The 23,186-nt window shown below is 43.1% G+C and overlaps 1 protein-coding gene across 1 annotated transcript in view; it reads left to right on the forward strand.

Annotated features, from left to right (window-relative positions):
* Positions 1-22,775, forward strand: part of RPIA (ribose 5-phosphate isomerase A) — a 43,417-nt gene extending 20,642 nt beyond the window's left edge. The window contains exons 4-9 of the mRNA XM_004612044.2: positions 12,910-12,969; positions 15,449-15,513; positions 16,672-16,740; positions 17,421-17,562; positions 18,456-18,555; positions 21,864-22,775. Coding sequence (XP_004612101.1) covers positions 12,910-12,969; positions 15,449-15,513; positions 16,672-16,740; positions 17,421-17,562; positions 18,456-18,555; positions 21,864-21,961 — 534 coding nt within the window. The 3' untranslated portion in view covers positions 21,962-22,775. The remainder of the gene's footprint in view (positions 1-12,909; positions 12,970-15,448; positions 15,514-16,671; positions 16,741-17,420; positions 17,563-18,455; positions 18,556-21,863) is intronic.
* Positions 22,776-23,186: the final 411 nt, after the last annotated feature.

The following is a 23,186-nucleotide window of genomic DNA, read 5'->3' on the forward strand; positions in this document are numbered from 1 at the left end:
TGCTCTGTGGAGAGGGAGAGCCCATTCCTGGCCTTGGGGATTGAGGGCTTCTTGAAAGGATGGATTTGGAGTTGGGTAGGGAAGCTGGGGTTCGGGAGGAGGCAGGGCATTTCAGGTACAGGATGGACTGCCAAGATCACTCAAATAACAGTGTTTAAAATTATTATTTTTATTTATTTTCTGGGTGTTTGGGGCCTCTCTGGGCTCTGTGCTCAGAAGTGACCCCTGGCTGTTCTCGGAGCCATGTGTGGTGCTGGGGATTTGAACAAGGATTGTGGCCATCATAGCTCCATGTAAGGAAGTGTCTCCTCTACTATCCCTCCATTCCCTAAAATTGTTACTGCTAGTAATGCATTTAGGTAGCTAATTGTTAAGTAAGATGACTTAATTTTGTTATTTGTTTTGACCCTCATCCAGCAGTGCTCACTGGCTACTGCCAGCCAACTACTGCTAGTTGCTGAAGGGAGGGGAGTGGGCTTTGCTCCTGGTGCTGTGTAGGGGCCCTTTGTAACCATGAAGGTTAGTTCCACTGCCATTGGAGGACCAATCAGATGAGAGACACAGTGATGGGTCCAAGAGAAGGAACTTTGTTTGCAACACACCAGCAGGTTGGAAGAAGGTGGATTCATGTCCTCAAAACATCCATCTTGTCTGCACTGTCTCTAGGAAGGATTTTTATGTGGAAAATAGGGAAAAAAGAGTTGAAAAGTAACATATCCCTTACTTGGCCTATCTCTGTTACACACCTTATCTTATTTACAAACCTAGACATAGGACAAAGGGAGGACTTGTCTTTATCTTTAAGGCTTGTGAGAGGAGGGGAGAGTGGGAGAGTAAGTCAGGGGCCAGTGTCCTTGTCTAGTTTCTGTTCTTGACTTTGGCTTAGTTGAATCCCCACTGTCAGTTCCTCTATTTCTGTGGAAGTTGGGACAGATAAAAACTGCCTGGAGGTCTGGAGTGATAGCAGAGTTGGTAGGGTGTTTGCCTTGCTCGTGGCCGACCTGGGTTCGTTTCCCAGCATCCTATATGGTCCCCTGAGAACCACCTGGAGTAATTCCTGAATGTAGAGCCAGGAGTAACCCCTGTGCATTGCCAGCTGTTACCCAAAAAGCAAAACAACAACAACAAAAACTGCCTAATGGTCCCCATTTGAACATTGCCAGATGTTCAAAAGAAATTGGGTGCTGACTCAGCTTCAGTCATTTCTTGCTAAACAGGGTCAGGGTACATGTGTAGGAAGTAGGGAGTAGAGGATAGAAAAGAACAAATGGACCTGTGAGAAAAATATTTCTACAAAGGTGAACGTGGTTCTAGTTTCCAGACCCCTCAGTGAAAGTAACTTTACCTGAAACCTATTTTGGGGTGACAGTTGTTCTGCTTTACTGGAACTTCTGGAGGAGTTCCACAACTCAGAAAAGTTGTTTCATCTCTCAGTTCTCAGGATAGTCTAAATCCTGGACAAAAGAGGAAAAAAGGTTAAAATGGAAATAAACTGAAAATCTCTGCAAGAACTCCAAGAACTGCATGCTTACACCTCAGTCAGAACAACTTCAGGTGGCAGGTTTTCCTGGATTTTCAGTTTCTCTGATGTCCTCAGGCTTCCATGAAAACAGCACCATCAGTGCAGTGATCTCTGCTGTCTGGTGAGTTCTCTGTCTCCACCTTGCAATCTTGAGAAGAGAACTGGCCGTGACCGGAGCCATTGAACAGTGGGAAGGGTGCTTGCCTTGTCTAATCCCCGGAGTCCTGCACGGTCCCCTGAGCCCCACAGGAGTGATCCTTGAGTGCAGAGCTAGGAGTTAAGTTCTGAGTGCCACTGGGTGTGACCCTCCCACCCTACCCCCCAACACAAAAAAGAGACACCTGTTCGAATTATTAATCAGTGCAAGTCAACTAGGAAAAAATGGAAATGCTGGCTCAGAAAGTCACAGTCATGTAAGAAATATTCAGGATTCATTTGGTTTTACAAGCAAAAACTTTCTCCCAAACTGAGGGGGTGTGATTAAGAGCGGAATCTGATTTCCACAAAAAAAGGACATGCCACTGAAACCAGTTTTCTCTTAGCTTTATTGCCAATCTACTAAATAATTATGGCAACAGATTGTTTACTTCAGTAATTTGGCCAGTCATTTTGCATTAGTGCAGTAAGAATTATACATATCCCTTTAACCTGGAAACTTAGATTGAGTCTAAATGGCCTCTCTGGGGCTCAGGAGTAAGCAATTAGTGCAAGGTAGTTTCTCTTAGGGAGCATTTTGTCACAGTTCTCACTCAGGCCAGTATGTTTCCCTGCACTTACCCCTGAGAGCTTTTCTAAGTTTTTCTTTTTCCTTTGCATGATAGTGCTCTTGACCAACTACAGCTGGGTCACTTTACGGGCCTCTAGGCCCCCTTGTTAAAGCAGAGTGGCAAATGTCCAGGGTTTTATGTTTCCATATTTCCATCCCAAACCCCAAACCCTGCCCCCAAAGCAGAACTGAAATGATTTATTTTATATTGCTTGTTACAAATAATCCACTAAAAATGAGACAAATGTTTCTTAGAGGAAAGTGTGTGAAGATTGTTGTATTTCACCCAGGAGCCATTAAGCCGTTCTGTAAGAGATTAGGAGCATGTTATTAAAGATGCGGCCTTGTGTGCTTATATGTATCTGTATAAATATATTTCCCCCTAAGATTGGTTGCCTTGTACTCTAAACTCCAATCAGATGTGGTGTGCTACTGTTGCTATATTGGTGGCATAAATCATGAGATGTCCAGGAATAGATTCACTCATGGGTGAGTCTTGTCCAAGCACGTAGAGAGCGGCTGTGAGCATGGTAGCAGTTGAGTTCTGGAGGTTTTCGGCTGCTGGGGCTGAGTCTGTTGGAGTAGGGAGGCGCCTCACCCTCACCCCTCTGGGTCCCCCGAATAAAACAGCCTGGCATGGGCCAGGCAGCATGTTTATGGTGTATTTTGTGCTCTCTTTCAAGAGATTTATATTGAGTCCTTCTCTTCTTGAGGTTAATCTTAAATTACAAAGTATTTCTTGCCTTTGACATTCCAGATGAAATATCAGAATTTCCCAAATTATCTGTTGCAAAGGCAAAGTATCATCTGTATGCACATAAGACATTGCCACAAAGTACTTTTTTTTTAAATTAGTTTATTTTTAATTAGAGAGTCATCGTGAGGGTACAGTTACAGATCCATACATCTTTGTGGTCATGTTTCCCCCATACAAAGTTCGATAACCCATCCCTTCACCAGTGCCCATTCTCCACCACCAGTAAACCCAACATCCCTCCCCCCCTCCCCAGTCCCGTCTCCCCCCACCCCACCCTGCCACTATGGCAGGGTATTCCCTTTTGTTCTCTCTCTCTGATTAGGTGTTGTGGTTTGCAATAAAGGTGTTGAGTGGCCATTGTGTTCAGTCTCTAGTCTGTATTCGGCCCACATCACCCTTCCCCCACATGACCTCCAACCACATTTTACTGCCACAAAGTACTTTTAAAGATTCAAAAGGTGTTAATGAAAGAGGTAAATGTTCAGTTCTACACGATAAGATAAAATTTACCAGCTTTCTGTAGACTGAAATTCATTCTTAATAATCCATTCAGTCCCATGTATAAAACCTTAATCTTCTGTAATTTTTAAGTATCCAGTTTTTTGAAAAGCAGTGCAATTTCACCTTCAGTTTTATAGCAAATTTGTACTCTGGCGTTTCTGTAAAATACCTTTTCCCAAAAGACATCTCTGAAAAAGGCATTAGAACAATTCCTAAATGGCAGAAATCTTACGTTTGGGCCAGAGAGACAGTACAGCAGAACGAGGTGCCTTGCTTGCAGCTGACCATGGTTTGATCCCTGGTACTGCAAGTATTCTCTCTGTCTCCCACAGGAAGGATCCCTGAGCACAGAGCTAGGAATAAGCCTTGAGAATAGCTCAGTGTGACCCAAAAACAAGGGGAAAAAAAAGCTCACAACTAAAGATCTATAACACAGTTGGCAAGGAAGTTCGTTCAGTTTTTTTGACATACAATTTCCTAACCATTGAGAAAGAACCAGAATTGTTACTCTTTAGAATTTTCAAATAATTTTAGAATACTCACATTATTATTCACAGTTTAGACTAAACATGTCTTATTTACCAGTGCTTTCTTGAAGATTTAGCATACCAGATGCATCTGATTGATGTATATTTTTCTTTCCATTAAGAGGAGATAATACAAAGTATAGTGAAAGTAAAGTGAAATTTATCGGTTACACAGGTGGGGTGGGGGCTGGGGAGGTGAAGGGGTGAGGGGGGAGGTATACTGTGATTCTTGGTGGTGGAACATGTGCACTGGTGAAGGGATGGGTATTCGAGCATTGTATAACTGAGACTTAAACCTGAAAGCTTTGTAACTTTCCACATGGTGATTCAATAAAAGAATAAATGAAAAAAAGAAAAGAAAAGAAATGTACTGATAAGAAAAAAAATAGAGGAGATAATAAATATTGTGGGATGCCCTAGCTCTTTCAAGATTGTCCACATATATTTCACCTTTTAATCAACCAAGAATTGTTTTTCTTAGAATTTTAATTTTTGTGTGATTTTATCTCATAGATTTTTTTTTTTTTTTTTTTTTTTTTGCTTTTTGGGTGACACCTGGCAATGCACAGGGGTTACTCCTGGCTTTGCACTCAGGAATTACTCCTGGCGGTGCTCAGGGGACCATATGGGATGCTGGTAATTGAACCTGGATCAGCTGCGTGCAAGGCAAACACCCTACCCGCTGTGCTATTACTCCAGCCCCTTTATCTCATAGATCTTAAAAAAACAAATCCAAGTAAATCAGAAATACCAAAATAGTTTAAAACACAGGTGACTTTGTAACAATATTTAGCTACCCATTTAAACTCAGTGGTATACATTTCAAACCTGCAATTAAAACAGTTTCCAAAAGAGCAATACAAGAAAGCCCTGATGATAAAATTGAAATGAAACTGAAATGAAATAATTTTAGTAACAGATCTTCATTTTTCCAGGCAAATTAATGAAATAATTTACAGTCTAAAGTATAGGTAAGGTGCTTGCCTTCCACTTGGCCCCCAGCACTGCGTATTGCCCCCTGTGCTCCGCCAGGGGTCACACCAGAGCACAGTAATGACCCCAAAGCCGATTACAGCTGTGTTAGGATGGAGACTTAATTCAGTAAATCTAGAATCATTGTCTTGCCTGAAATAATCCATTATTTTTTTTTTTATTTTTATTTTTTTTTTGCTTTTTGGGTCACACCTGGCGATGCACAGGGGTTACTCCTGGCTCTGCACTCAGGAATTACCCCTGGCCGTGCTCAGGGGACCATATGGGATGCTGGGATTTGAACCCGGGTCGGCCACGTGCAAGGCAAACGCCCTACCCGCTGTGCTATCTCTCCAGCCCCATGAAATAATCCATTATTTACTCTCACTAAGTAGCTCTAAAAATTTCAGTCACTAAAAAGCTTGGATATCAAATGGTCCTAGAGATTGCTTTCATTTGCTTCACTCATTTATATTTCCAGTAAGTTTACTTGACTTGAAGCCTCTGTTGGCATTAGCACAGGAATTCCATTTTGTCTCCATACTGGTCAAAAATCTTACAAAACCAAGTCAACTACATTCCTGTTTAATGAACACAGATAGGATAAAAAAATTACATTCGGTTTTATGAGTCTAGAGACCTGAATGTTTTAGATAAAACTTACCACATTCCCAAACAGTTTTCATTCTCAAAATTATCTCAGATCGTGAGCAGTTTTGAACCAGTTATTCTTAAAAATTCTACCCAAAAGTAAAACAGAAGTAGGGAAGACAAATACACACTTATAATTCAAAGAGAAACTCTCCCAGTTTTTATTAAAATTTCAGACATCAAAAAAAAATTTCAGACATCTTAAAAAATATTTCAACCTGGGCCAGAGCAATAGTACAATGGGAATGTGCTTGCCTTGCACGCGATGACCTGGATTCAATCCCTGGCACCCCATATTCATGTGCCATGGATCGAATCCAGCTCAATCCAAGGGGACTGATCCCCTGAGCAGAGAGTCAGGATTATATCTCTGCCAATGTGATCCCCCTCCCCCATTTTTTTTTTTAACTACCAATGTTTACTTGACAATCCTGAAATACTTACTTGACAAACCCAGAAATCGTAGTGTATAACTTAAACAATAAACAACACATGTCACATGGAATAAAGCACCCAACTGTCCTCTCCCAACGCATGGGTGATCTTGGGGTGGGTGGAAGAACTCCAAGTTAGGCTAAGGGACACACATCTATGTCTGAAATTACTGGATTACATAGTGCTCTGATCTCCAGCAGTGATTCTGTCCTATTTTTTATTAGTTTAGCCAGATCTGAGTATTATGGTTTCTTTTCTGTCTGGTTTTGGTGTCGGTGGGCCCCACGGGTGATTTATGTGAAGTGGGGAGGAGAAAGATGGTCACTTTCTCCTGATCCGCCTCTGCCACCTGGGACCCAGGGTTACTGGGTTCTTGTCTCACTTGCAGAAAGGAATTTCAGGAGTAGACAAGCAGTGAAGTAAAATAGATTTTATTTGGAGGGTTTTAGGTGTGGAGTAAGAGAGAGTGAGAGAGTAACGTGCTCAAGAGAGAATGTGGGCTTCTCCAAGGGCGGAGAGAGCCCTTACAAATATCCCAGCATTAGACATGAAAGCATGAAAGTACCTTAAGAGGGGAAATGTGTTAAGAGTGTTCGGGCACCACATGTGGTCGGCCATATGGGCGCAAGCAGCATATGGGCTCAGACAGCATATGCGTGCCCTTCCTTTGTTCATGGTGGCTTTTATAGGCTCCTCTTGGGTTGTCTTTGTCCGAAACATTTCTGGAGACGTCTAGGGGTTGAATCACTAAAGTTAATCGGATTAAGGGAGAGGTCCCAGGGTTTGAGGAACTTCATGGGGAGGGGTCCAATCTCCTCAGGGTTCACGGCTGAAGGTTTTATCAGGTCTCTGTTTTCCATATCCACTGGGTGGACAGTCTTATAATTTTTGTTGCCCTAAACTTCATTGCCTAGGGCCTTTCTCTGTCTACCTGCCTACATAAGTTTCAGCCTTCCTGAGTTATCAGAAGGTGGTGAAGTATCTTTTAAATAAGAATTTTCATTTTCAGTGCTCTTTTTTTTTTATAGGAAATAACAGAATTAGTGGCCACATATAGATAATTTATGACTTACAGATTTGGGCAGGAATCTACAGTATTCTTTTTGTTGTAGTTGTGTGTGTGTGGTGGGGAGTGGCACATCCAGTGATGCTCAGGTGTTAACTCCTGGCTCTGCACTCAAAGTAATGCTGGCAATGCTCAGAGGACCATGTAGCATGCTGGGGATTGAATCTGGGTCTAGCCCCGCCAACTACACTATTCTAACTCCTGCAGAGCACTTTAGAGTTTCCCAAGCTGTGCATGCCTTGGCAACTTACCCCATTCACAGGTACAGAAGTGGCCACACATACACCCGTTAATTGGGAGTGGCGTGAGAGGCCAAGGGCTTTGGCAGGAAAGAAGGGAACAGTCCCCAGGGCCAAGAAGCCCATTCAGCCTAAGGGCTTGACAGAACGTTTCTGACTTGGGGTTGGCTCTAAGGAGCAGCCTGCTATCCTACGTGGCTCTCCAAACTGAACAGTGTAAGTGTGATTCCAGCTGCTGCTTGAGGACCAAACAGGAGACATGATGGATCAAGAGGAAGAGCTTTATTGGCAACATGCTGCCACTCTGCAAGGTGGTGTGTGACACTGTCCCCAGAGCAACCATTAAAGAAAGAGGCTCCTGTAGAAAAAGAGCAAGGAAGAAGTGATGGGTTGGGGACTGGCCGCTGGGCTCCAGAACACTATTCCTTCCTGTGCTGGTCTCCTGAGGTATTGCAACCCTCAGCAGAGTCAGCACATAAGGAGCAACTTGTCTTCATCTTCAGGCTTTTGGGTGGAGCGGGGATGAGGCCAGGGACTTAGTATTCTTATCTAGGAGTTTGTTGTTCCTTATGCAAAGCAAGCTTACAGCTCCTAGGGGACTGTAGTCTCATCCATAAAGGGACTGACCTCTTCTTCCTACATCTGTTTCTCCTTTTTGTTTCTAATCTCTTCCTAGTGCCAGATAGGGCAGGATCGCAGGAGACATTGTTTTTAGTTTTCACTGTGACCTTTTTGAGATTTTTATTTCTTCGTTCATTGGGATTTTCACTAGGTGATTCCTAGATTGAACTCAGGATTCACCAGCTATTTGACATTGGCACATGTTATGCTGAGTGCAATAAGGTGTGAAATGTGCTCTCTCATCTCCCGTTCCCTTAAATGAACGAATAGGCCACCCTCATGAAACAGCACCACCGTGAAGTGGTGCAAGCAGAGTTTGAACTTAAGAAAGGTTAAAATACATTTATATAATTTTCCCCTTAGGAATCTTGATGGAACTGCTTCTTGATATATAGTTTTCATGTAACGCATCTGAATATATTTAAATGTTTCTAAAATATAAAATGAAGAGAAAATTATGTATCTCATTTTAATTGCATGTTAGACTGTCACCCTTGACTCCTATACAATCCAATACAATCCTTCACCCTGAATCTTTATAGTTGTTTTTCTGACACCCTCCTTATTCCATGTATTATTGTGGAATGAGGTTCCTTCCCCCTACCCCCCCACTTGATTTTGTATTAAGCAGCTTGCTTTTAAAATAGCAGACCTTACAATGGCTAAGGTTGAGGCATCTGGACTGGTTAGTTGGGTCCCTCAGGCTTACAAGAGCTCCTGAGGTTTTAGTTAAGCTCTTGGCCATGACTGCCACTTGCCATCACAAGACTGTAGTTGAGAAGTCCACTTTCGAGCTCAGTCGCCCTGAGTGTTGTGTTGCTGGCCTCAGTTCTTCACTGACTATGGGGACAATAGGCCTATCCCTTGCCCGTCTAGTATCTTTAGAACCTGGCAGCTGGTTTCCCCAGTGCATGGTTAGAGGAGAGATGGAGAGCAAGGGAGGGAGGGTTTAGCAGTGCTTGACACACCCCCACCCCAGGACCATGCTTTATCAGCTGTTGGTGTTATAGGCCAGTCCTGGTGTATTATTAATGGGAATAGTCCACAAAGGCATGAGTTTTATGTTATGCCACTTGGGTCATCAGTCTGTGTTGTGTACATGCTCAGTCAATTTTTTTGTTTTTGTACTTAGGCCATACCCAGCGGTACTGAGGGCTTATTCCTGGCTTTGTGCTCAGGAATAACTCCTGCTGGATTTAGGAGACTGTGTGGGGTCCTGTGGTTGAACCCGGGTCAGACATAGGCAAGACTAGCACCCTATCCGCTATAATATTGTTCTGGCCCAACATTCTCAGTATTTTTTTTTCTTCAAATAACTATAGGATCTACAACTTTCCTGGAAGTTCCACAGAATTTTTTAAATTTTTAAAAATTTTTGAATCACCATGAGATACAGTTACAAAGCTTTCATGTTCTAAATTCAGTCATACAATGATCGAACACCCATTCCTCTGCCAGTGCACATTTTCCATCACCAATGTCTCCAGTATCTCCCCCCCCCCGCCCCATACACACACATCCCACCCCTCCCTCTGCCTCTATGGCAGACAATTTCCCCCATACTCTCTCTCTATTTTTGGCATTATGGTTTGCAATACAGATACTGAGAGGCCATTTATCTACTTTCAGCACACATCTTCCATCTGGAACCATCCCTCCAACCATCATTGACTTAGTGATCCCTTCTCTATTCGAGCTGCCTTTTCCCCCCAGCTCATGAGGCAGGCTGCCAACCATGGAACAATATTCCTGGCCCTGTCTATACTGTCCTTGGGTGTCAGTCTCATATTATGTTATTTTTTATATTCCACAAATGAGTGCAGTCATCTTATATCTGTCCCGCTCTTTCTGACTCATTTCACTTAGCACGATACTCTCCATGTCCATCTACTTACAAGCAAATTTCATGACTTCATCTCTCCTAGCAGCTGCATAGTATTCCATTATGTGCCAAGGTTTCTTTAACCAGTTGTCTGTTCTCAGGCTCTCGGGTTGTTCCCAGATTCTGGCTATTGTGAACAGTGCTACAATGAACATACAGGTGCAGTTGTCGTTTCTACTCTGCTTTTTTGCACCTCGGAATATATTCCCAGAAATGGTATTGTGGGGTCATATGGAAGCTCGATTTCTAGTTTTTGAAGGGATGCCCATATTGTTTTCCAGAAAGGCTGGACCAGTTACCATTCCCACCAACAATGAAAGAGCATCCCTTTCTCCCCACATCCGCGGCAGCACTGGTTGTTTTTGTTCTTTTTGATGTGTGCCAGTCTCTGTGGTATGAAATGATAACTCATTGTTGTTTTGATTTGCATCTCCCTGATGATTAGCAATGTAGGGCATTTTTTCATGTGCCTTTTGGCCATTTGTATTTCTTTTTTGAGGAAGCTTCTGTTCATTTCTTCTCCCCATTTTTTTTTTTTAATGGGGATGGAATTTTTTTCTTGTACATGTCTACTAGTGTCTTGTATATCCTGAATATTAACCCTTTATCAGATGGGTATTGGGTAAATATTCTTTCCCATTCCGAGTTCCACAGAATTTATAATAATTTCTGTAATACTTTTTTTGGACAAATGTAGGACTGAAAAATAATCGGCAACATTTTTAATTTTACTCATTTTTTTATTCATAGAATAAAATTATGATTTTTTGAAATGTGATTTTTCTAGCAAACATTTTATTTTAGCTTTTTATTACACAAAAATTGGGGAGCAGGGACGGGGGCTGGAGGGATCGTACAATGGGTAAGTGCATAGCTATAACCCAGATTCCAGCCCTGGCTTATGTATGGTTTCCTGACCCTGCCAGGAGTGATCCCTGGACACAGAGCCAGGAGTAAGTCCTGAGCACTGCTGGGTGTGAGGCCCTCCATCCCCGTCAATAAAAAGAAAAAAAGGAGTGGGGGCAGGAGGGATTTTGGGCCATACCTGGCAGTACTTAGAGTCTAGTTCTGGCTCTTTGCTCAGGAGTGACCCCAGCAGTGCTTGGGGGACCGTATGTGGTTCCAGGGATTGGAATTGGGTGTGGCCACCTGCAAGCCTAGTGCCTTACCTCCTGTACTTTCTCTCTAGCTCGTGGAGGAATTTGAAATTCACATGGAATAAATATCAATGTAATGAACTTACATGTACTAATCAGTTTTAATGATTATCAAATTATGACCACATTTGTTTAATCTGTATCCCATTTCTGTGTTGGTTATTTTGAAACAAGTAGTATGTGGTACTTTACTATATAGTATAATTTCATTGTATTTATTTATTATGTTTCTTAAACATAAGAAAGTTAAGGCTTAAGTATCTCACTAATATAAAAAGCTTAGAGATCTTTGATATCATTAAGACTAGGGTTCAGATTTCTCACCTATTGTTTTATACTTTAAATACATTTTCTATAGTGTGAACAGGATTCATATAAAGGCCTGTACATTGCAAGTCCCAGGGTCTTTGTGTTTTATTTTTAGAGCTGTAGGGTTTTGGATGTGGAGACTGGCATTGGTCATTTCTCTCTCTGTCTTTTTTGAGTTGCCTGTAGGGTCCACTCCCAATTAGTCCTGGGTCTGTACTCTTGGGTCATTCCAGGTGGTGCTTGAGAGACCATGTGGTGCTGGGGGTTGAACTCTGGCCTCCTGCATGCAAAGTATGTGCTCCAGCCCACAGAGATGTCTCTGACCCTGTTTCATCTTTTTTTATAGACAAAAAATATACAATGGGTCACATGCATGGTACATGTAAGATGAGAACTAAAACCTTTAGTCTCTGTCTCTGTCTCTGTGTGTGTCTCTCTCTCTTTCTCTCTACCTTTAGTCTCTTAATCTCAGGTGTTTTTACTTTAAACAGAATCTGCCATTGGAAATAAGCTTTGTATCTTTGGTTCTTCTGCATATTGTAAGCAGTGACATCAACACAAATCCTCACTGCTGGCATTTGGTGCCCCCGTGTGAAGGTTCGTGATGCATTTATTACAGCTATGAATCCTTGTCAGGGCCATGTGTCAGTGCTCACTTCTTGTCAGTCTGTTTGAAAAGTTGTATGTAAGGTTGACTATAAAATTGGTGGTGCTGAGTTTTCCTACAAGCATCATAACTCTTTTCCAATTGGGTGCTCTCAGTTTGCTTTGATGTATCATGACTTCATTAGTAATCTTGAATCTGGGCATTGATATCTTTCATCAGCGTTGAACAATTCTTAAATTCAATCTCTTCAATATTGCTTCTGCACCATTTTTTTTCTCCTTGAATGTTGCTAGAGAGACAGAATTAACTAGTGTGTATGTGTGTGTATGCATCTTTTTATAATCTATCTATATACTTTAAATCTGTATCTCTTGCCACCTTCTCTTTGCCCCCTTTCTCCTCTCTCCTCTCATCCCATCTTTCCTTCTTTTTCTCTCCCTCCTTCTCTCTTCCTAGCACCCTGCTTCACATGCAGAGCATGCTTCTGGTCACATGACACTTTGTGATTGCACAGTAGCAACAAAGACGATTTGATCCCTGGTGTGCAACAGCCAGATGTGTGTGCGAACACTACAAGTTGGAGTGTGTGCCCCCTGGTCAGCATTGCTATAAGGGCAGAGAAGCCAGGAGATAAAACCCTAAGCAGCAAAACTAAAACCCACCAGACTACCACTGTGACACTAGAGGCTTTGGCGTCTGTGCCGTTTTCTTACATAGCAGGTCACGGATGACAGGTTCTTAGCTTGGCAGTGAAACTGAGTCTGCATTTTGTGTCACTCCCAGATAAACTAACCTCTCTGTGTCATTCATGGAGTGAGACCTCGGCATCTGAGCCTCAATCCCAAAGAACCCTTAGTGTTCCATGTCACTCATGTGTGTCCTTTCCTGTTTCTGCAGGCCCGGCAGCTCATCCTGCAGTACGGCCTCACTCTCAGTGACCTGGACCGATGTCCAGAGGTAAGAACCGGGCTCTTGGGCTGGGACCGTGAATTTTAAACCTGGCTGAAATAACAAAACCTAGAGAGGTTATTAGTTTTTAGTATATTCCTTATAGTTTAACTCTGAGGCTCTGAATGTAATGAAGAATGATTGGAGGAGAGGGAGTATTATTATTTACGTCTTCCTGTGGTCTTGGTACAGAGTTGTCCTGGTGCAGGCTGGCCCATGGAATTTATCACCAAGTGGAGATAAGCATGTAGTAGAATATCAGACAGCTGTTGGCCTTTGAAAGCAGATTAAAATCCATTTTACAGTGAAGCCAGTTAAGTCCATGGAGTTCCCAGAACACACTGAAATTGATATGGGGGAACAGTGTCCACTGAGCTCTACCCTACACTTGGGATTATATTAAGTGCTGTGCCTGTGTTAACTTTTAATGTCCCACAGTCTGAAGATGAGTAATGATATCCCATTTTACAGATTTGAAAAAGGGACAGAGTGTGAAACATTTGCCTAAGGCCACACCTTTTGCAGGTGGTATAAGCAGAATATAAACTAGATGCTTCTTATGAGAGTTTTCTCTCTCTCTCTTTTTTTTTTTTTTTTGTTTTTGGGTGACACCCAGGAGTGTTCAAGGCTAACTCCTGCCTCTGTACTCAGGGATCACTCATCACTCCTGATGGGCCAGGGGGACCATCTGGGATGCCAGGAATTGAACCTCTGTCAGCTGTGTGCAAAGCAAGCGCCCTACGCACTGTATTGTCTCTCTGGCCCTGGCCTTATGAGAGTTTTATGGGAAGAGTAAAGTTTCAGCAAAACTGTGAAGGGTCAGGGGCAGGAAAGTCTGTTCAGAGATGGGGAGGTAGGAGGCACACGGGGTTCCGGGCAGACGGACTTGGATAGAAAGCCTGAGTGGTGCACAGTAAGGGAAGAGCAGGAGTGAGGAGTGGGGCAGGATTATAGCAGCTCCAAAACCAGGCCAGAAATTGGAGCTTGATAGTGGTTTAATTACTTCCATGTGTTTGTGATAGTTGTGGCCTGAGGGGGTTTTGGAAGAACCTGGGGAAGGCCTCATTGGGAGATTTCTGAGGGCATAACTAGAACACACGCTGAACTGAGTCATTGGTTCTGAGCTGTGAGCAGAGTAGTTTGGCCTGAAGGTGAGCCTGAAACTCTTGGCAGAAAAGATCAAAGGCTTCCAGGCCTTGAACAGTGCCAAGGCCAGTTCTGCCCTGGGGATAGTAGGTGGGGGGAGGGCACGGAAGCAGTGCCAGCTGCAAAGTCAGGCAGTGGGAAAATCTGTGTAAAGATGAAAGCAAGGGCCCGAACCATAATACAGTGAGGAGGGTGCTTGCCTTGCACACGGCCCACCGAGTTCAATCCCCGACACCCCAGATGGTCCCCCAACCACCGCCAGGACTAATGACTAACTCCTGAGTGTAGAGCCAGGAGCATCGCCGGGTATAGCACAAAAACAGAAAATGAAATGAAGTGAAGTGAAAGTGAAGCTCTCCCAGCTTTACATGTGTGTTGTGCTGAGCAATGAATAAGCCACATGAGCTGCATTTGTACCCAGAGGTTTTTTTAATCTGCTTTATATAAGTGCAAGTGCATTTCTTTTCTTTATGTTTTGGTTTTGAGCTACACCCAGCCATGTTCTGGGGTTACTCCTGGCTCTGCACTCAGGAATTACTCCCGGCAGTGCGCAGGGAACCATATGGGATACTGGGGATTAAGCCTAGTTCTGCCACATGCAAGGCAAGTGCCCTATCCGCTGTACTATAGATACAGCCATCTTTGAGTGCATTTCTTTAAAAATTGTTTTTGGTTTTTGGGCTATACCCAGCTGTGCCCAGGGCTTACTCCTAATAGTGTTTGGGGGGATTATACATGGTGTTAGGTATATAACCTGGGTCAGCACGTGAAGGCAAACCCCTTAACTCTTCTTTTGAGTTATTCTCTAGCGACTAAAACTTGCTTGTCCTTTTACTACTTTAGCACAGTGACTTCTTTTAGTCTTTTTTTGTTTTTTGTTTTTGGTTTTTTTAGGGGGGCATACAATTACTCCTGGTGGTGCTCAGGGGACCATATGGAATGCTGGGGGTTGAACCATGGTGTGCTGAATCAGTGTTTGTTAATCTTTTTTCTTTAATGACCCCCTCCCCATCCCTGCAACGACATTGTAATATCACTGATGTTTTTGAATTCGGGGGTGATGCCACCCATGCTGTGCAGTCTCCAAAATTCCAGCCCTTCCTCAGAGAACGGGTCTTTGGGAAAGGCTTGTCCCGGGGAGGGAGCGAGGCACCAAGGCATGGTTCCTAGCTTTGTGTTTGCTAGTGGGACCGCTCAGAGCCTCAGCTAGTGGATTTGTTGAGTGAGAATAACTGCTTAGTTAGTGTGGCTGCCGAGGACCTGATGAGCTCTTGTATGTTTAAATTTTGTTCAGAACCTTCCCTCACAAAAGTCTTTTGTCCTTTTCCTTTCCCCCATGCAGATTGACGTCGCCATTGATGGTGCTGATGAAGTGGATGCTGATCTCAATCTCATCAAGGGAGGAGGGTGAGTGTTGCAGGGCCTTTCTTGCAGAAGAGCCTCTGCCATTTTATTCTAAGTCAAGCAAAGTGGAATACAGGTTAAACAGATGGTCACTGTGCATGTGCACAAGTTTGTCTTTCTACTAAGAAAGCCGAGAGCTTATGGCAGAGAACCAGTTTCTCATTTCTGATCATTAGTAGCAATCCAGTTACCAGGATCCTGGGCCTCTTTCTTGAAGTTACTCATCTTAGTGGCTTCTCCATGCCTGCATTATTTTGATGATTCAAATGATAGAACTGTGCAGGCTAAACCAAGCATCACTGACACTGGACTATTATGTGGGTGCTTTTTTTCTTTCTTCTTGTTTTTGTGCTATACCTGATTGTGCTCAGACTTACTCCTGGCTCTGTGCTCAGGGATCAGTCCTGGCAGGCTCAGGGGATCATATGAAGAACTTGGGGTCAAACCGCATCTCCAAATACAGACACTTAGAGAATTTGGGCATTGGCCTCTGAATTTGGAGGAGGGGGTGCTGAGCATAATTCAATCCATTATGTAGTTTTTTCCCCACTTAAATAAATTTTTTCCTCTTCAATTTGTTCATTTTATTATTTTCTATCTTTTGTTTCAATGTTTATTTGGGCACCATGATTTTACAGTACTGTTAGTTATGTTTCAGGGGACCAACACCATGCCCCCACCAGTATGCCTAGGCCCTCTTCCATTATCCCTACCCCAAACTTGGCAAACTCATTACTGCAGTCCTACCCTCAGGGACTGTTACCATTAACTGCTTTTATGTATTCATTATTATTTTTTGGTCTTTTGTTGTTGTTTCTTTTTTTTTTTTTTTTAAATTTCTCCTCTTCTTTGTAAACCCTTTTGTTGAGGGCTGATTTTCAGTAGATCGCAGTTAGCATGAACTGCTTTTAATTCCCATGCTGTGTGTACTTGTATTGCACATAGAGATCATTTGGCTTGTCCCTGTCCCTCTGACTTCATTCAGGATGATGCCTTCTAGTTCTCTCCATGGAACAGGGAATCATTGCACGATTTTATAGTTTTGGGACATTCCCTTTTTAAGTGCCAGAATTGAGTGGATTTGGGTTTCCTATATCTGACCATAGTGCCCAGGTCGAGTTTTGTCTAATTCCTGTGTTCATCGCTTTTTCTCACTCCCAGAGGCTGCCTGACCCAGGAGAAAATTGTGGCTGGCTATGCCCGTTGCTTCATTGTGATTGCTGACTTCAGGTACAGTGTCACATGTTCCCTGGGGTCCGTGAAGGAGAGAGACTGACCAGACCATTTTTAGAGACACAGTAGAGAGAGGGAGGGACTCTGGCTCTCAGAGACTGATGACTGTAGGACTCACGGTGGGGTCTTAAGGGACTTAAGCTTTGCTCTCATGCTGAAGGCAGATATTGCTGTTTCATGCGGCCCTTGGAAGGAATTGGAAACGCCTGCCACACTATCAACAGAGCATGTTTTTATATAGCCCTCACCTGATCCACTCAGGGAGCCTCTGAGGAAGCAGGGCCAGTCTTGCCTGCCGGCAGTGACTCAGCATGCCCTGCTTCCTCTGGGGTCAGGGCAGGCCACACATGATGCACCGTGGACAGTGACCAGGCAGGCTTTTCAGCGTCTCACAGGAATTGGGTGGAAGGTCCTTGTGCTAAGCTAACTGCTAATATAAAAATAATTTTACTGAGGAAATCTATAGCTCTAGGACACCCCATGCCAGTCATACACACTTTAACATTTTATGTCATAGTTACTTCAAGTCCTCCTTTTCTTCAGCAGTGAAAACACAAACATTTGGAATCTATAGATTTGTCCCTGCTTGCTTCCCTCACCCTCTCACGACATGTCATCAACTCCTTGCCTGAATTTGCAAGTTTGTATCATTGAGCTTCTGGACCCTTTCTTTCCAGGAAAGATTCAAAGAACCTTGGGGATCAGTGGCACAAGGGAATTCCCATTGAGGTCATCCCCATGGCTTATGTCCCAGTGAGCCGAGCTGTGACTCAGAAGTTTGGGGGTGTGATTGAACTTCGAATGGCTGTCAACAAAGCAGTAAGTTCTGGGAGGGCAGTTCAGGTTCTCAAAGAGGTTCATCTCCTCCTTCAGATTGGCACTTGGTCTCACTCCACAATCAGCTTTTATTTATTTTTAATTATCTTATTGATTTTTAGAGTATTGACTTCATTATTTTTGTATTTAGACTTATGCAAGTGAGGTAATCCTGTAGTAAACATTCTCTGGACAAATTGAAGAATGATTCTTTTGTCCTTTGGGGTCTGGTATTACCCAGGTGATCTGACCTTTTTTATACTTGAGACTTGGACCACCCTACCTCACAGCTACTAAACACTGGCTTTGGGGATCCTCCGTGCCTTCTCTGTCCATTTGCAGGGTTTTAGTATCCTTGCCTTTGTATTGCTTAGTCAACATTAGTTGTCTTAAATGCTTTCTGTGCCCAAAATTATTCATGAATTCTGTGCAGGCTTCAGAAACTATCTCTTGTTTCCCCTGCTTTTGAACTAGGGGATGGACTGGGTTAAATAGCATTGTGATGTTCTACACTGTTGCTGGTACTGTGAAGTTGTGTGAATATTGTACTGTGATGGTTGTCTGTTCTGTTGTTAGAGTTTTTCACTTGATTAAGAACTTAGAATAGTTGAGCCCTTACTGTAGTTAATGCTTACCCATGTGGGTTTATAATAAGCTTTTCATGAAGTATGTATATTTATCCTCCTTTTGCTCATGGAGGGCAGCCAGCCATTCCTCTGAGCTCTGCAGCTGTGTGACAAATTCTGCCCTAAAGCTCTTGCTCTTCACTGCGTCACAGCGTTGCTTCTGGAAAGCACAGGCGGGGTGTGGGACCTGTGGTTAGAACAGGTTACTTAGGATACTTCTCTTGCTTATCTCATTTTCTCACCCTGGTCAATTTGGAAAATTATTTCTAGGGTCCTGTGGTAACAGATAATGGGAATTTTATCCTGGACTGGAAGTTTGACCGGGTACACAAATGGAGTGAAGTAAACACAACCATCAAAATGATCCCAGGTAATGTGAAGATTATGGACTCTTGTATGGGCCGCCCATGGCACAATGGATGCAGCTTTGTAAGATTTGGTCAGAAAGAGGAATTTCCTTTTCACTATATTTCAGGTTTCTGATGTCACACAAGGTGACCCGAGGAGTTTAGTTAGTGGTTTTGTTTAGGAGAGACTGGGTACTGATGCCTTGTCTTGCCTGAGAGAATTTCACCCTCTCTTTATAGTCTTTTCTTCCAGGAGCCTGGATTTAGCTGCTTTGATTTTTGTGGACTTGCTCTCCTTTTTTCACTTTGTAATTATTTTTATTGAGATGTTAGTTTGTGCCATTCTATGTACACACACACACACACACACACACACACACTTGCACACACATAGGTCACCACACCGATGGATGGCTGACTTGATGCAAGGCAGATCCATATTCTTGGATGTTCCATACGATGATGCTGCATCCAGAGCAGCAGAGCAGAGGGCCTCCATGGAAGCAGCAAAGCTCACGTGTGCACGTTGCTCCGTCTCTTCCCTCTGCACTGTGTGGGGGAACAGGCTCCGGGTGGGGAAGTCACTCCCCCCTCAGTCACCAGGAGAGAGGTTGTTCTAAGGGGGACTGCTGCCATTAATCTCACCTTTTTTTCCCTGTAAAATCTTTTTTTTTTTTTCCTTTTTGGGTCACACCCAGCAATGCACAGGGGTCACTCCTGGCTCATGCACTCAGGAATCACCCCTGGCGGTGCTCAGGGGACCATATGGGATGCTGGGATTTGAACCCGGGTCGGCCGCGTGCAAGGCAAACACCCTACCCGCTCTGCTATCACTCCAGCCCCCCTGTGAAATCTTTTTGGAACCTGGATTGGCTTCTTGGGTTCAAAGCTGCATTACAGAATTTCTGCCAAGGGTGGGTCTTGAGTGCCCACTTTTAAGTATTTGGGGCATGCTGGCATGGTGTGTTTTCAGAAACCTTCCAGGTTTTAGCTGCTTTTTGCTCTACCAAGTGGCTTTTTGTTGCTGATAATTTTATTTACTTATGCATTTGTGATTATATTTGGAAGTTTAACTTTATTTATCCTTTTGTGTTTATATAGTTCAGAGTAAATGGTCTAAGAGCAAATAGTGACGAGTCTCTTCCTTTCACCCCTTCACCTTCTTCCATCTGGAGACAGCCAGTGTTCCTGAAATTGTATGTCCTCCATTAAATGGGTTTTAGTAAAAGCATATAAAACCCATATCCTCATCTTACTCTTTTCCAGATAAATGACAGCACATAGAATACATGTTCTGTTTCCTACTTTTTTATTTTAAAAAATTGTTATATCTTACCAAGGATCTACCCCGAAGGCCTCAACTCCCTGGCCTACCCATTTTTTATTTTCTATGGAGATTATTGAATAATCTTACAAAAGTAAGATTTAAAATTTTTTTTTTCTTTTTGGGTCACACCTGGTGATGCATAGAGGTTACTCTTGGCTCTGCACTCAGGAATTACTCCTGGCAATGCTTGGAGGACCATATGGAATGCTGGGAATCGAACCCGGTTCGGCGATGTGCAAGGCAAACACTTTACCTGCTTTGCTATTCCCCCCCCACCAAATAATTTTTTATTATTTTTAAATTGAGATTCTCTGGTTTATAGTACTATTAATAATGGTTTCTCATGCACATAATTTCAACACAACACTCATGGTCAGTGTACCCCCTCCTTCTCCCAATAACCCCAAACTCCATCTCTCCTATACCTTTCTCTGACCCAGTTATGTGGATCAAAGAATTCTATGTCTTGGACAACTGTTGATCCTTTTCTGTGTATCTTTAAGTTCCACATAAAAAGAGATCATTCTGTATCTACCCCTTTCTTTCTGACTGACTTCACTCAGCATGATATCCTCACCAGTGTACATTTCCCACCACCAATGTCCTCAGTTTCTTTCTGCCCTCTACCCCCAAGCCTGCCTCTCTGCAGATACTTTTCTTGTCTCTCTGTCTCTCTGTCTCTCTCTGTCTCTCTCTATCTCTCTCCTTCTCCTTCCCTCCCTCTCTCCCTCCCTCCCTCTCTCTCCTTCTCCTTCCCTCCCTCTCTCTCCCTGTCTTTCCCTCCCCCCCAAACACTGTCCTTTGCAATGCTGTTACAGAGAGGTTATCATGTATATCACTTTACCCCCTTTCAGCACTCAGTTCTTGTCCAGAGTGATTATTTATCATTGTCATAATGTATATACCACAACTTCTCGATCTGTAGTTGGGTGTTTAGGTTGTTTCTGTATCTTGGCTATTGTATTACATGTGGCGATGAACAGAGGTGTGCATATATCCTTTTGGATTAATAATGCACTTATGTTTTGGGGATAGGTGCCAAGAAGTAGAATGTATGGTAATTCTATTCCTATGTGTTTGGATAGATCTCTATATTGCTTTCCACGAATGAACTAGACGATATTCCCACCAACAGTGGATGAGGACTTCTCTTCAAAATAACTCTGTGATGGGTCAGAGTGATAGTACTTTGGGTAGGGCTCGTGCCTTGAGTGTGACTGACCCAGATTTGATCCCTGGCACCTGAACCCAGTGATCCCTGAGCGCAGAGCCAGAGTAAACTCTGAGCACAGCCAGGTGTGACCCAGAAACCAAAATAAATAAAGTGTGTGGCTTTACTTTTAAGACTATTGCTTTATTTAGTCACATTCTCTTTAGTGGGCATTTGCTTCCCGTCCTTGGCTAGAAGGCAGTACTAGGTCAAAGAATAAGTGTGCACTCATGCACTCAGCTTATTGAATTATCTCTCAGGCCCTGCGTTGTCTGTCTTGTTGATTAGGAAAGTTGTTTATTTTACTTGTTCTATTTTGGGCCACACCTGTATATGCTCAGGGCTTACTCCTGGCTCCAGCCGCAACACTGGGACAAGGGTGGAGGGAAAAAAACGCTTGCTCTAGAGTCAGGCTAGGAGGTAAATGGGACATTGGTGAATGGGACACTGGTGAAGGCACTGGTGTTTGAGCACTGTATGACTTGAATTTAAAATGTCTTTGTTACTCTGTAATTCACGGTGATTTAGAAAACTTAAAAAAAAAAAGTTTGGTAGACTACTTGTCATCTGATAGCTATGTCAGAAGAACCAGTGCTGAAGAGAACTAGTCCAGTGGCCCCGAGGCAGGATGAGGCTTGGTCCTCTGGGTTTAGAAGGAGACCCCAGCCAAGGAACTGCCGGGGAAGGGCTTTACCCTCCACTCGTCCAGACTGCTCTGCTGACCCTGTGGCCCATGTCTCCCTTCGTGCTGTGAGAAGCTGGAACTTAGTGTTTCTTTCCACCCTTTCCTCCAGGCGTGGTGGACACGGGCCTCTTCATCAACATGGCCGAGAGAGTCTACTTCGGGATGCAGGACGGCTCCGTGAACATGAGAGAGAAACCTTTCTGCTGACCTGCAGTGCGCTGTGCCCACCTGGAGCCCCCGCCTGCAGGAGCCTGTGCCTTAATGTGTCTGTGCCAGGTGGACAGTGAGCAGCGAGGGCTCGGGGGCAAAAAACCCAATCTTACAAAGTATTGTTATTAAATGTCTTTTTAAAAAGAGAAATATAAACATATATATTTTTACTATTAAAAAAATACTCTTTTTTTTAAAAAAAAAATAAAGTAGAACTTGATTTCATGTTTTATATGAAACATTTACCAAAAAATTAAAAAAAGAAGGGGACTGTCTTTTAGATTTTTAACTTGAGCTCGCTGGTTAAGCTTCTGAATATTGGGGTTTGCTGAGAAATGTCAAATCAAACTTTTCTTTGAACTGGTGAAATGAAGAGCCCAGCCAGCAGTGATTCCTTGATGCCTTACTGGAAACATTAAAATTTGTTTACTTTTCTACCACACTCTGTTCTGTTGTTTGGTTCTCTTTCTGATCACGCACAATACCTAGTTGCAGATTTTAAGATGAGGTTTACAAAAGTCTGGCGAGGGGAGCACTGTGTTGTGTATGACTCCTAGTGTAAACTGTCATCGAGATGTGATTGCTCCAGGCGGTTCATTCAGACTCCGGTTGTTGGAAGCAGGGCTCCAAAAATAAAGACTTGCCAGTACTGCCAAAGTGCTGCTGTGAAATGTGAAATATCTTTCTGTGATTGTCTTTCTGTTGTTTGTATTTTGTCCCTTTACTGTTGCTTGCATGGTTTGGCATCAGAAGTTGTCTCCTCTTTATAAAGTGTTTGAGGATTGAAATAAAACAGTATGGTGCCATTTGACCCTCCTGTCTTTATTGTACAATTTGCGGTAAAGACTCAGTTTTGCTCACTCCTTTTACAGAATATTTGATAAACAACTCCTTCAGAAAGGCTGTGGTGCCATACTAATATCATGACATAGACTTCAGGCTCATAAAGATTATGATATAGTGTCATTTCTTTAATGATCAGGTACATCAGGAAGCACTCACACTCCTAAATATATATTCACCTAATGAGGGACCAGCAAAATACTTTAACCAATTGCTAATAGAAGTGAAGAAAGATATTGATAGCAATACAATAGTAGTTGGAGACTAGTGCCAGCTCTGTCACCTGTCCACAGATCAATAGACTAAAGCTCCATAAAGAAATACTTGCTTTGTTCTGACTTTTGCAGTACAGGGCACTAATTTTTCTTAGCAGAGTCTG

Source organism: Sorex araneus, chromosome X (assembly GCF_027595985.1).
Source record: "Sorex araneus isolate mSorAra2 chromosome X, mSorAra2.pri, whole genome shotgun sequence".
Taxonomy (NCBI): Eukaryota; Metazoa; Chordata; class Mammalia; order Eulipotyphla; family Soricidae; genus Sorex; species Sorex araneus.